This window comes from Populus nigra, chromosome 5 (assembly GCF_951802175.1).
Source record: "Populus nigra chromosome 5, ddPopNigr1.1, whole genome shotgun sequence".
Classification (NCBI taxonomy): domain Eukaryota; kingdom Viridiplantae; phylum Streptophyta; class Magnoliopsida; order Malpighiales; family Salicaceae; genus Populus; species Populus nigra.
This window is the reverse complement of record NC_084856.1, coordinates 2,457,293-2,470,630: the sequence shown is the minus strand read 5'-3', so window position 1 is coordinate 2,470,630 and position 13,338 is coordinate 2,457,293. Positions and strand designations below refer to the sequence as shown.

Sequence of the window (13,338 nt, the reverse complement as noted above, 5' to 3'; positions counted from 1 at the left end):
CCACTTTTTAACTCAAATGTCCATAATGTTGACCGACGACTACGGGGAACAAATTGTTCCGAACAATAACTAGAGTTTCTTTCTCACACGGGGATGCCCCCAGTTGCCCCCCCTCCTACGCTCACTAGAACTGTTACAACGGACAGCACCTTGACTAGTGCAGGTTCGGAGAAATAACATTCATGGCTATGGACCATGGTTCATGGTGACTGTTCCAGCTCACTTCAAGACAAGTCGTTGATAATTTTACGTTTAGTTAATTTAGTAAATTAATTTAACTGATAGCTGGACATAAGGAAAGAAAGCCTTTACTTCGATCCAATTGGCCAGCACACTGAGACAACTTCCAATAAAATAAATAATATAAGATTTTTTCAGGCTGAATAATAGTGGTGGCCAACGAAAGAGGCCGAAGTTATTACTGCAAGTGTCGAAGGAGATAAAACGGCAAGGGAAATAGAAAAGCGTGTGGGTTGCTGACCGAGGAAAGAGGGCGCCCGAATAGTGAGAGGAATATGCCGGTGGTATATTTCCCTATCCCTTTGCTGCTTTATTACTTCTATATATATATATATCCAAGAAACACTCTCTTACTTGGACCACAGCATTCTTCTTCACCAATTTCTTTTTTTCCACCTTTTCATTTCCCTCCTTCTCCCCTCCTCACTCTCTCGAGAAAGACAGCAAGATTTGTGAAGGAAGGAAGGTTAGCTAGTGTGCAAATTAAAGCTCTCTCTTTTATGGGGTTTTCTCGCCTTGTATTCTTGTCATTTCTTGTGTTTCTCTCATGCATGCAAAAGAGGGAGGAAAAAAAAACGATAATATACAACTTTTGTTATACTCATGATTTTTTCGCTTTCTCCATATACATATTTTTTTTCAATTAAGAAACAATTTAGGTTCAAATCTCATATCAAGTATTGCCAGTTGAGACCTGTCTGGATCTATATTTCAACTTCCTTGCTGCAAATTGTGATTCAGTTTTGATTTTTTTGGTCCACAAATGCTGCCATAATCGCCGGTTGATCTTCTTTATTAATTTATTATTACTAGTCTGATTCTAGGATCTCACCCCATCCCTTGGAAAAGCTAAGCATCACTTTAAATAAATGTTCTTGTAAGTTGTAAGAATCAAAGCTTTTAATTAATTGATATTACTATTTAAAATTCTACGTAGAGTAAGGAAACTCTCTCCCATGATCATGTTTTGTTAAAAAAACATAATAATACTTCTTGTCCATCCATCCTGCCTGAATCCACTTGTACGTGTAGCTTGATAATTTTGGTTAACACTTTCGATTTATCAAATAGTAGAGGTGTTTCTTTTCTACCCCTGCTCTTATTTTTTCTCTCTTTAAATCTAGATTTTCTTGCAGTAGATCTACTTTCAAATGTTGTTGTTACATCTAGAAAATGCCCTTTTCAGCTCTCTCTCTCTCTCTCTTTTTTCGATGAATTTTCAGCTTCTCTTTTTGTTCACAATAGTGTATGAGATTTAATGTTTTTTGTGGGCATGAATTTTTCTTATTTGTCGTTGTCTTAACAGAACTTTTAGCCATGGAAAATTGCTAAACATCTGTGGTAGCGTGCATCTGTGGTTGTCCAGTGTGAGAGAGATTTCTTATTAGCTACTATGAGTTCTCCTTGTCTTTTACTTTAAATTTCCTATCGTCATGGAAGTTTTTCCTTTTCTAGATGACTAATGGGCTATTTATTTATTTATTTGTTTGTTTCATAGTTACCACCAAAAAGATCTGTGTGAAATAGAGGAACTGCTCTTTTGTCTCTACTTGTGCCTGTTACTTTCCTTTACTTGTCTCATACACTGCTCCTTGCTCTCCAGAAAGCTAATTTAAGTGAGGTGATTAAGAAATAGAGTAGCAGTTGGACCTTCCATTTGACTAATAGGATAGTCTCTTCCGATAAACCTTTGAATATGCTGTTTTCTTCGTTGTATAAAAAATTGTTTGAAAAATCCAAAACTTGTATTTAACAAAATTAGAATCTATGTATTTTATTGCTGTCTTGAGAATTAGTCCTACCGTCCCCAAGCAACGTGAAGAGTGAGAATGGCTTTCTTTTGTTTGTTTGTTTGTTTTTCTGTGTTCTTTTTTTATTGGTGTCGCCATTTGGAATTTCAATTATCACCGGCTCTTAAGCAAACTCATTTAAATTTTCGATATTATTTTCTAAAGATCCTTGTGATATTGCATGGTTTTTACTCCGGTTTCAATTTTTGCAGAGAAAACAGAGAGTAAGGAAAGGCATTTTCCTAGATAAGCTAGGTGGTCATGGCCAAGGAATTACAGGTTCTCAATGCGCTTGATGTGGCAAAAACACAATGGTATCACTTCACTGCAATTATTATTGCTGGCATGGGATTCTTCACCGATGCCTATGACCTCTTCTGCATATCCCTTGTCACCAAATTGCTTGGCCGCATATATTACCATGTTGATGGATCAGACAAGCCTGGTAGTTTGCCTCCCAATGTAGCGGCAGCTGTTAATGGTGTGGCGTTCTGTGGAACTCTTTCGGGCCAGCTCTTCTTTGGCTGGCTTGGTGACAAGATGGGAAGGAAGAAAGTGTATGGTATGACTCTTATGCTCATGGTCATTTGTTCGATTGCCTCGGGTCTTTCTTTTAGCCATGATGCTAAGGCTGTCATGTCGACCCTTTGCTTCTTTCGTTTCTGGCTTGGGTTTGGTATTGGAGGTGACTATCCACTTTCTGCCACCATCATGTCTGAATATGCTAACAAGAAGACTCGTGGCGCCTTCATTGCTGCAGTTTTTGCAATGCAAGGTTTTGGAATTTTGGCTGGTGGAATATTTGCTATAATTATATCAGCTGCATTTAAGGCCGGGTTTGATGCTCCATCTTACGAGGTTGATGCAGCTCGCTCAACTGTCCCACAAGCTGACTACGTTTGGCGTATAATTGTAATGGTTGGGGCGCTTCCCGCTGCACTTACCTACTACTGGAGGATGAAGATGCCTGAAACTGCCCGTTACACTGCACTTGTCGCCAAGAATGCAAAACAGGCTGCGACTGATATGTCAAGAGTTCTGCAGGTGGATCTTGAGGCAGAAGAGCAGAAGGTCGAGCAACTGACCGAGGACAAGTCCAATCAATTTGGTCTGTTCACAAAAAAGTTCCTTCATCGCCATGGACTCCACTTGCTTGGAACAACAACCACGTGGTTCTTGCTTGACATTGCATTCTACAGCCAAAATCTTTTCCAAAAGGATATATTTAGCGCGATCGGATGGATTCCCAAAGCAAAGACCATGAATGCCATCGATGAGGTTTATAGAATTGCAAGGGCGCAAACACTTATCGCTCTATGCAGTACTGTCCCAGGGTACTGGTTCACAGTGGCTTTTATTGACAGGATAGGAAGGTTTGCAATCCAGTTGATGGGTTTCTTCTTCATGACAGTGTTCATGTTTGCGTTGGCCATTCCTTACGACCACTGGACCCACAAGGACAACCGAATTGGATTCGTGATTATATACTCATTGACCTTCTTCTTTGCAAACTTTGGACCTAATGCCACCACATTTGTTGTACCAGCCGAGATCTTCCCTGCAAGGTTAAGGTCCACTTGCCACGGTATATCAGCAGCTTCTGGGAAGCTCGGAGCAATTGTGGGTGCATTCGGGTTCCTATATTTGTCTCAGAGCCAGGACAAGGACAAGACCGATGCAGGGTACCCTACAGGTATCGGGGTGAAGAATTCACTCCTTGTCCTGGGTGTCGTCAACTTCTTCGGCATAGTGTTTACTTTCTTGGTCCCTGAATCAAATGGAAAATCCTTGGAGGAGATGTCTGGTGAGAATGAGACTGATGAGGGGTCGGTGCCAAATGCGGAGCAAAGTTCATATAACAGGACAGTACCGTTGGTTTAAATTTTTTCTTTATCCAGTTCTCTATTATAAGTTGGTTAAATCCTTGATAGATTTTTCAATATACCTCTCTTGCTATCGTGTATCTCTCCCCCTGCTCTGTCTTCCTCAGCCTTGTAAGTTACCGAGTAAATCAGGTCTCTTTTATGTCACTTCAACTTGCTGAGATGTCAAAAGAGGTTTACATTGTTGAAACGCTATTGTGATGATGAGTTTTAGCTTTTGCATTCCAATCGATTCTAACCACATGGACAAATCCTCCATTTCCTTAGCTTATTTTGATTTCTTGCATCTTTCTTGTTTTTTTCTGCGGTGTCCTCGAAAGCGAGGTGTGAATGCTTCCATACTTCAGCTGGACCTCCGTTTTGATATAGACGTGCAATAGGGTTCAATAGTCAATTCCTAATATTGTCGCAGGTGGAAAAAAAGAACTAAGAAAGAAAACTCATTCCGAGAATTAGGGGCGTTTCATAAGACCTTTCTTTAAATTTTAATTTTATTTAAAAAATATTATTTTAATATATTTTTACCAAAAAATAAAAAAAAATTAAAAAATAATACTCTTAAATTAGCATTTTATTTTTCCAAGCAATTGCCTTTACCTACTTCTACACCCCCATTTCTTTGCCTTCACCTACTTCTACACCCCCATTTTTTTGACTTTGAAATTTGATCAACCTATCTATGCAAGAGCAATTGCGAGGCAATGGTACAAACCTTTACAGGGTGACCCCTCGAACGAAAACTCTGAAGACCCTTTAATTCCTCCCTGGTACACGTCAGTTTCTTTCTCCAAACTAGTATATCTTTTTGCCTCATGAGGAGCTAACGAAACTTCGTTTTACTGAAGTTGCTTCCATGTGTGCGTGTTCGTGTTGAAAAAGACTTTCCCTATATTTACCGACGACTAATTAACAGTTAAGAGCCAGCCAGCCAGCAGCATCCGAGCATCAATTATGGCTCAAGTACCAGGAATTACGTGTGAATCGTGAACCACCATCACCATTTAAGAACCTTTGACTTATTTCCAGAATCTAACAAGACAAGCTACATAGCTTTCAGTAGCCGAAAACTCTTAATGATGACTTGCAAAAGATTCATACTTTGCCTAACCTGTTAGGTAGTTAGATTCTTTCATGTTATAAATCTGACCTGAACTCTTTAAAATGCACTTGGAATTCTCAGAAACAAAGTCTAAATGAAATGGAAATGACTCCATGGTCATGTGGGATTTAGGAGGCATATTTTTATTTATTTATTTATTATTATTTGAGAACATTTCCACATAATTATAATTGCTATTTCGAAGAAATTTAAAAATCTTAATTTGATAATTATAAAATTGATGTAATTTAAATGATATAGTGCAATAGAAATAAAATTTGAAAATAAAAATCTTAATTATCAACTTTAATTGCACGTGTAATCTGTCCTTGACATTAATGAATGAAAATATTGGCATCAATGTCATTAATTAAAAATTAAAATAGATAGTGGTCTAGTGATAATAACTTGAGATTAAGAGATTTATTTTCTCTGTAATCTCATATTCGAGCCCTGTAGTTGTTAATATGATGACCACTAGAAGCTTACATGGTCGTTAACTTCAAGATCCGTGGGATTATTTAAGATACACATAAATTAACCTAGACATCTACGTTAAACTAAAAAAAAAAAATTAAAATACAAATACATACATAATCGCCATGAAACTACGCCTTAGTTTTCCTTTCGCATAAATTTCAAGCCACAAAATCTCTCTATGAACTGCCCACAATCCAGAGTCTTGAAACACAAATAGTATCAAATGGAATTAGTTCTTTCATGTCTTTTTTAATATAATTCATCATTTTTTTAACCTAAACCTTCCAAAATAAATGAATAGTTAACATTTTAGTTAGTAGTTAATATTCACTTAATTAAACATTAAATTTAAGCGTTTTGAATTAACACTTACCTTTTACATACAATTTTTAGTTTTTTTATAGATATCTCAAACATTAAAAATCTTAGAAATACTCATATTATCTGAATAATTGACAATATAAACATTACTATTGATTATTTTTTTCAGCATATTGTAAGGTCCATACTTTTTACCTAATTAACACTTACCTTTTTCTTAGAATCTAGAACTGACAAAGCTTCTTTTTTTTTTTTTTGTCATTAATTTGATAAGAAACAGAGATCAAATCTTATGGTTATAACTTGCATATAGTTTTCATGAATTAAGAATTTGAACAGCCCCTTCGGGTTAGAAGTGTCTTCAAATTAATTTGTACATTAATTGATATTATTTTTAAAAAATAATTTAAAAAATGCACACTCATTACTGTACCAAAAAATAAATTCTCTATATTCAATTCATACTTGTATCGAGTCTATGGCTATGCAACTTTATTCTCTTTCTCTTCTGTAAATTGATCGGGATGATGTAATAGGATATACACACATAATGCTAGGGTCCTACGATATTGTGGGCTTGTGGTATGTTTGTGCATTATCATGAATTTATAGAAAAAATAAAAAAAAAATACACGATGGCCCTTGTTTTTTGGAGGGGAGGCCCGTTCTAATTGCTTTTCTGTGTAGTTACAGGTAAGAAGTGCAATGAGTGATTTTTATTTTTATTTTGTTATAATTTGTTTGTTTAATTGTTTTTTATATAAAAAAATATCAATTTTTTTTATAATTGATATTTTATATGTTTTTTTAATAAATTTAATATGTTAATGATAAAAATATTTTTAAAAAGTTATAATATATTTTCAATTAAAAAGTATTATACACAGAATTACCAAGAAGACACTGATAATAATCAAATTACAGCAAACCAAAATTGGAACCAAATTATTAATCATTGTCCATCCCTTACCTGCCAGACCGTTTTTAAGAGATATGTCCATAATGTTGACCAGCCACATGGCATGACTAGAATGTTTCATTGTCACCCTCCTACTCTCACCAGGGCTGTTGCTTTGACTCGTGCAAGCTAGGAGAAAGAGAAGTCATGGCTATGGACCTCTGTTCATGGTGATTGTCTCAACATACTTCGAGTGGTTGATAATTTTAATTTAGTTATAGAAAATAAATTCAATTTAACTGAAATCTATATAACTTGAAATAAGGGAACCAAACCGCTACAATTGCTCAACACTCTTGTAACTTCCACTAAAATTAATAAACCACAAATTCTATAATAATGATAATTGAAGAAGAAGAAGAAGAAGAAGACGACGACGACTTTTTTTAGTTCGAATAATTGCTGTAGCCAACGAAATAGAGGTAAAGTTATCATTGTAGGTGTAAAAGGGATGAACATAAACGCAACGTAAATGAATAAGGTCATTGACCGAGGAAAGAGGGCGGGCGAAAAGAGGGGGGGAATATGCCCGTGAGCCGTGGTATCTTTGCCTGCCTTTGCTGCTTTATTAAGAATTCAAGGGGTGCTCGTCGCTCATATATTCAAGAAACACCATCTTTCTTGAACCAAACGAGCTTCTTTATTAATTTCTTTCTTTCTAGCTTCTTCTCTCCCTCTTTTTTGTCCCTTTTTTCTCACAAAACTCTGGTGAAGAGTTTTGCAGAGAAAAGAGAGAGCAAGGAAAGGCATTTTCCTACCTAAGCTAGGTAGTCATGGCCAGGGAATTACAGGTTCTCAATGCGCTTGATGTGGCAAAAACACAATGGTATCACTTCACTGCAATTATTATTGCTGGCATGGGATTCTTCACCGATGCCTATGACCTCTTCTGCATATCCCTTGTCACCAAATTGCTTGGCCGCATATATTACCATGTTGATGGAGCAGAGAAACCTGGTATTTTGCCTCCCAATGTATCGGCAGCTGTTAATGGTGTGGCGTTCTGTGGAACTCTTTCGGGCCAGCTCTTCTTTGGCTGGCTTGGTGACAAGATGGGAAGGAAGAAAGTGTATGGTATGACTCTTATGCTCATGGTCATATGTTCGATTGCCTCGGGTCTTTCATTTAGCCGTGATGCTAAGGCTGTCATGTCGACCCTTTGCTTCTTTCGTTTCTGGCTTGGGTTTGGTATTGGAGGTGACTATCCACTTTCTGCCACCATCATGTCTGAATATGCTAACAAGAAGACTCGTGGCGCCTTCATTGCTGCAGTTTTTGCTATGCAAGGTTTCGGAATTTTGACAGGTGGGATATTTGCTATAATTATATCATCTGCATTTAAGGCCAGGTTTGATGCTCCAGCTTACCAGGTTGATGCACTTGCCTCAACTGTCCCACAAGCTGACTACGTTTGGCGTATAATTCTAATGGTTGGAGCGCTTCCCGCTGCACTTACCTACTACTGGAGGATGAAGATGCCTGAAACTGCCCGTTACACTGCACTTGTCGCCAAGAATGCAAAACAGGCTGCGACTGATATGTCAAGAGTTCTGCAGGTGGATCTTGAGGCGGAAGAGCAGAAGGTCGAGCAACTGACCGAGGACAAGTCCAATCAATTTGGTCTGTTCACAAAAAAGTTCCTTCATCGCCATGGACTCCACTTGCTTGGAACAACAACCACGTGGTTCTTGCTTGACATTGCATTCTACAGCCAAAATCTTTTCCAAAAGGATATATTTAGCGCGATCGGATGGATTCCCAAAGCACAGACCATGAATGCCATCGATGAGGTTTATAGAATTGCGAGGGCGCAAACACTTATCGCTCTTTGCAGTACTGTCCCAGGTTACTGGTTCACAGTGGCTTTTATTGACAGGATAGGAAGGTTTGCAATCCAATTGATGGGTTTCTTCTTCATGACAGTGTTCATGTTTGCGTTGGCCATTCCTTACAACCACTGGACCCACAAGGACAACCGAATTGGATTCGTGGTTATGTACTCATTGACCTTCTTCTTTGCAAACTTTGGACCTAATGCCACCACATTTGTTGTACCAGCCGAGATCTTCCCTGCGAGGTTAAGATCCACTTGCCACGGTATATCAGCAGCTTCTGGGAAGCTCGGAGCAATTGTGGGTGCATTCGGGTTCTTATATTTGGCTCAGGACCAGGACAAGGCCAAGGCCGATGCAGGGTACCCTGCAGGTATTGGTGTGAAGAATTCACTCCTTGTCCTGGGTGTCGTCAACTTCTTCGGCATGGTGTTTACTTTCTTGGTCCCTGAATCAAAGGGAAAATCTTTGGAGGAGATGTCTGGTGAGAATGAGACTGATGAGGGGTCGGTGCCAAATGTGGAGCCAAGATCACATAACAGGACAGTGCCCGCGGTTTAAATTTTGCTTCAGCCACTTCTCTAAAATAAGTTTGTTAAACACATGATAGATGTTTCAATTTTCCTTTTTCTTGTTATGGGCTAGTGCCAAATTTGGAGCTAAGTTCACATAACAGGACAGTATTTAATGATCTAAATTTTTGTCAACCTATCTCTATTATGAAAAAATTATGCAGAGTAATTGAGAGGTACTGATACAAACCTTTACAGGTTGATAATCACAAAAATTGACGCAATTTAAATGATATGATGAAATAAAAATAATATATGAATATAAAAAGTTTAATTATCAACTTTAATGGCATATAATTTGAACACAATCCATGGCTCAGATCAAAATTTATGCCGTAAAACAAGTTGTTTGGTGTGACCAAGGCTCTTCTTAAACTTGAACCTGTCATTCTTGTCCATGGATATGTCTACCAGGCTTTTCACATGTCATAATAAGCAACCAGCCGAATGTTTTGGTTTGTTCTCGTCAGAGTTTCTTCGATGCCACGAGTTTCGCTTACAGGGTTGCATTCTTCAACCACAATCTTTCCCAAAAGGATTTCTTTAGCGCAATTGGATGGATTCCTCCCGCATAAACTATTAATGAAATTCAAGAGGTTTATAGAATTGCAAAGGCACGAACACTTATTGCTCTATGGAGTACTGTCCTAGGCTACTGGTTCCAGTGGCTTTGATTGACAGATTGGGAAGATTTGTCATCCACTTGTTGGCCGCCTTCTTCATGACAATTTTATATTTGCTTCAGCCATCCCTTACTACCACTGGACTCACAAGGAAACCCAAATTGGATTCGTGATGATGCACTCAACAACCTTCTGCTTAGCAAATTTTGGACCCAGTGCCACCACATTTGTTGTGACAGCCGCCATTTTCCCTGCAAGGTTGAGGTCTGCATGCCACCGTATATCAGCAGCATCAGGGAAGCTTGGGGATATAGCTGGTGCATTTGGTTTCTTATATTTGGCTCAGAATCCGGACGAAGCCAAGGCATGTGCTGGATACCCTGCTGGTATTGGGTGCGCAATTCGCTTATTGTACTAGGTTTTATTAACCTCTTAGGTCTGCTGTTTACTTCCTTGGTGCCAGAATTGAAGGGGAAATCTCTAGAGATAATGTCCCGTGAGAATTGAGGAGCAGGAGCAGTAAACGTGGTCTGGAAAAAAACCCCTCTCATTTATTTTTGTATTGATTCGTTAGTTCATTGGAGTACATATGTAAATGAAATTCGATTTGCTGATGTTTATCTGCTACAGCTTCCAGTGCAGAAGCTGAATTTAGCAGGAATTTAGGGAAACAAGGGGACATTGAGGAAGCTGAATTTAGCAGGAATTTCCAATATAATAGCACAGAGCTGCTTATCACACTTCCGCAATGCTAGTTATTTAAGTAACATGCAGTTTATCTTGTTCACATAAGGATCCAGTACGTAGATTAATGGAACAAGGAGGCATTAATTCGCAAGTTGGCAAGAGCTTGACAAACTTGTTTTCCTCGGAAGAAACCATTAATGGTATGGACTCTTTAATTTGCACGGTCTCTGATCACTTCAAGATCCATCTCTGTAGGGTCAGTAGCCTGAATATCATAGTGGATACCATTCAGTTCCCTTCTAAATCTCTCTTTAGATGTGGCATAGAGCACCTTAGCACGGATTCGAGAGGTTGAAGGAGACCTGATTAAATGGTCATACATTGAATAAATGAAAGAAGAAATCAATTTTTCTGCTGAGTGGATGGAAACACGCAAAAGTTCTTAAGAGGTGTGAAAAATTGCAGCTGGAATCAATAATCAGTGCTCTTTCCCATAAGACAAGGTATAAAAGTTGGCACGGGAATAAACAGAATGAATAGGCCATCAAATTATTTTCATGGTATGGGTTTGTCAGTCTTTGGCATAAAGCTGTGGCAGCGAGAAAATGCAAATTCATGACTCGAAAGTCCAAAATCCAAATTACAAATTCTATACTTACTTCAAGGATATAGGGCTATTATAAGTAAAATGATACAAGACAGAACTAAATGGGCAAAAAAAAGTGCAGCCTAGAGTACAGACTTAGTGTAATCAAATTGTATTGAATATCAATTCATGCTCTCAGACAGACGAAGATATCTCTGAGGGCCGAACCCCCTCAGTTACCTAATGAGCTCGTCATCGTACTAGATAGACATCAAAATACCAGGTTTAACTTGAAAGGGTAGACTACAGAACACAACTTAAAGCAGCTTTATAGTAACATCTGAAGCTAAAAATTTATTCCCTGGTTATCATAAACACCAAAAGGAGATGTCCAAACATCTTATCTAGATTGATTTATTTACTAGATAGATTTACAAGTACATGTACAAACATAACATTTGTACGTATATGTGTGTATATGACCATTAGCAATTGTTATTGTGAACAAATCGCAGAAAAACAGAGTGCAATTTTTGTGGCTACCTTAACGGCATTATGCAAATATTATCATAATCATCACCCTAACAGCTCCAAGCCTTTTCAGTATAACAAGAAACTGTGGAGGCTAGACATATGAAGGCAAGAAAACTTTCCTTGTGTTATATTGCAAGAATGGATGCCTATAATTCAGCTATTTATGTGCAAAAATTTGCACATGGAGAAAGGGCCGAGGAAGTTGCATATGCTAGTCCAGTAGTGCCTATATTGAAACACAAGATGATCCAAATGTGCTATGATTCCATCAATCTCATATTGGCTGTAAAACAAGAGTTTTAGTTACTTACAAGCACAAAAGGCATCTCTCCTCAAGAAACGTTTTTTAAAAGGATAAAACTCATTGTGTGGTTTCAATGGGACAATACTTCTTGAAGAGTTTATCATGTGCAGGGATAGACACACATCATCGTTTGTCATATCTTTCAACAAGAAAAGAAATCAAGTCCCATTTATAGCATGCCATCAGACTTGGCAATTTTATGATTACAGCTAGTCCACGATCAACACCAAAGACATCCAAATACCATAGCAAGTTATCTTTCGAGGGATTCATCAAAACATAACACGTGTATAAAGAATCGTGTAAATCTATCATGTCTCAAATAATTTTCTAATCCAACCAATCAAATCGAAATTAATGAAATGAAAGGCAGAAACTCACCATGCAATGAAGAAGATTTTGCTCTTTTGACAATTCTCAGAAGTCACGAAATCGAAGTCATAAACAGCATATCGACAATCATTGTCAGGCAAAGATGCAGCGAAATCTTCATAGCTCTCAGCTGGCTCCCCGGTCTTCTCGACCACAACTTCCATCTTCTTCTCTTCAATTTTGAAGATCACATATCGGTGTACCTTCTTCCTCTGAAGTTCAATAAATGTATTTTTGCTGTGATCAGCAACCCCCATGCCGGATGATGCATTGGCCTGGAAATTTGCAGTGAATTAATCACATAAATAACTTGCTGTCAAATTAAAACGCAATTTCTAAGTATAAAAAAATCCGTTCTTTTAAGATTAATCACAAATGGGTTCAAACAACAACGAATTTCCTCTTCATTACCCCAAAAGATCAAATCTTTTAATAACAAAATAGAAAAAAGGGGACAAATTTTGCCAGACAACATCGTTGGTTAACAAGAGAAGAAAAATCATGCATGCATCAACACAGACAGTCAAAACAATCTCATTTTAACAAAAGAAAACAAGCCCTTGTAGAAATAAACAGAGACAGAGATGGGGCTTACCCGACTTGCACCTCTGAAATTCATGGCAGCTTATAAAGAGTTGGGAGAATTGTAGCTGAGTTATAAGGTAAATGAAGGACAGCAACAAACAGCACAGCCGCTTCAATTCTAAGAAATCTATAAAGAACAAAAAAAGGAAGGTAGTGGCCAAGTTATAGAGAAGTTAAAAGAAATACAGAAAAAGGAAATTCAGTGCTTTCAAGACAAGAGAATATGTCTTCTGTTGCTCTCTCTTTTTGGGTGTGATGCAAGAAGAGTGAAAGGGAAAGAGATTTATGAAGGGTGTGAAAGATTCTGAAATGTGAGGAGAGGCGCGTATGGGCTTTTCTACTCTTCCTCGTGCAGAAAGTTAAACAAAAAAAAAAAGGACATGGATGCTGTTAAAGGATAGCTAAGGTGTGAGGTGTCCACCGTCTGCAAGTGTGGCTGCGGTTTCCCTTTTCTTTTCTTTCTTCTGTGTGT

The 13,338-nt window shown here is 37.9% G+C and overlaps 4 protein-coding genes across 9 annotated transcripts; 3 read left to right on the top strand and 1 right to left on the bottom strand.

Annotated features, from left to right (window-relative positions):
• The first annotated feature begins 378 nt into the window (after positions 1–378).
• On the top strand, positions 379–4,141 carry LOC133694002 (inorganic phosphate transporter 1-4-like). 5 transcript variants are annotated; one of them, XM_062115404.1, is made up of 3 exons: positions 579–706; positions 1,547–1,607; positions 2,243–4,141. In XM_062115404.1, exon 3 carries the CDS (start codon positions 2,292–2,294, stop codon positions 3,909–3,911), a length of 1,620 nt encoding a protein of 539 aa, XP_061971388.1. In that variant the 5' UTR covers positions 579–706; positions 1,547–1,607; positions 2,243–2,291; the 3' UTR covers positions 3,912–4,141. The 5 variants fall into 5 exon arrangements, with proteins under 5 accessions (XP_061971387.1, XP_061971385.1, XP_061971388.1 ...); XM_062115403.1 differs by lacking the exons at positions 579–706; positions 1,547–1,607 and adding an exon at positions 379–524; XM_062115401.1 differs by lacking the exon at positions 1,547–1,607 and having other exon boundaries at positions 548–706.
• A 3,113-nt stretch (positions 4,142–7,254) lies between these two features.
• Positions 7,255–9,310, top strand: LOC133695030 (inorganic phosphate transporter 1-4-like). The gene has a single exon (XM_062116771.1). The coding sequence runs from the start codon at positions 7,545–7,547 to the stop codon at positions 9,162–9,164; it is 1,620 nt and encodes a 539-aa protein (XP_061972755.1). The 5' UTR covers positions 7,255–7,544; the 3' UTR covers positions 9,165–9,310.
• Positions 9,311–9,809: 499 nt separating this feature from the next.
• LOC133695032 (inorganic phosphate transporter 1-4) lies at positions 9,810–10,336 on the top strand. Its single transcript, XM_062116775.1, is given in 2 exon segments — positions 9,810–9,900; positions 9,903–10,336. Coding segments are annotated over 2 exon segments (405 nt in total). The 3' UTR covers positions 10,217–10,336.
• LOC133695031 (actin-depolymerizing factor-like) lies at positions 10,330–13,338 on the bottom strand. 2 transcript variants are annotated; one of them, XM_062116772.1, is made up of 3 exons: positions 12,877–13,333; positions 12,291–12,556; positions 10,330–10,847 (listed from the first exon to the last, which is right to left on the bottom strand). In XM_062116772.1, exons 1-3 carry the CDS (start codon positions 12,898–12,900, stop codon positions 10,697–10,699), a joined length of 441 nt encoding a protein of 146 aa, XP_061972756.1. In that variant the 5' UTR covers positions 12,901–13,333; the 3' UTR covers positions 10,330–10,696. The 2 variants fall into 2 exon arrangements, with proteins under 2 accessions (XP_061972756.1, XP_061972757.1); XM_062116773.1 differs by lacking the exon at positions 10,330–10,847 and adding an exon at positions 11,460–11,888 and having other exon boundaries at positions 12,877–13,338.

Bases quoted from the DNA above. Each gene is read 5' to 3' on its own strand.
- LOC133694002 (XM_062115403.1), top strand. From the start codon at position 2,292: ATGGCCAAGGAATTACAGGTTCTCAATGCGCTTGATGTGGCAAAAACA.
- LOC133695030 (XM_062116771.1), top strand. From the start codon at position 7,545: ATGGCCAGGGAATTACAGGTTCTCAATGCGCTTGATGTGGCAAAAACA.
- LOC133695031 (XM_062116772.1), bottom strand. From the start codon at position 12,900: ATGAATTTCAGAGGTGCAAGTCGG. The intron at 12,557-12,876 runs GTAAGCCCCATC...GCAAATTTCCAG, and splicing joins ATTTCAGAGGTGCAAGTCGG to GCCAATGCATCATCCGGCAT. The intron at 10,848-12,290 runs GTGAGTTTCTGC...CCATTTAATCAG, and splicing joins AAAATCTTCTTCATTGCATG to GTCTCCTTCAACCTCTCGAA.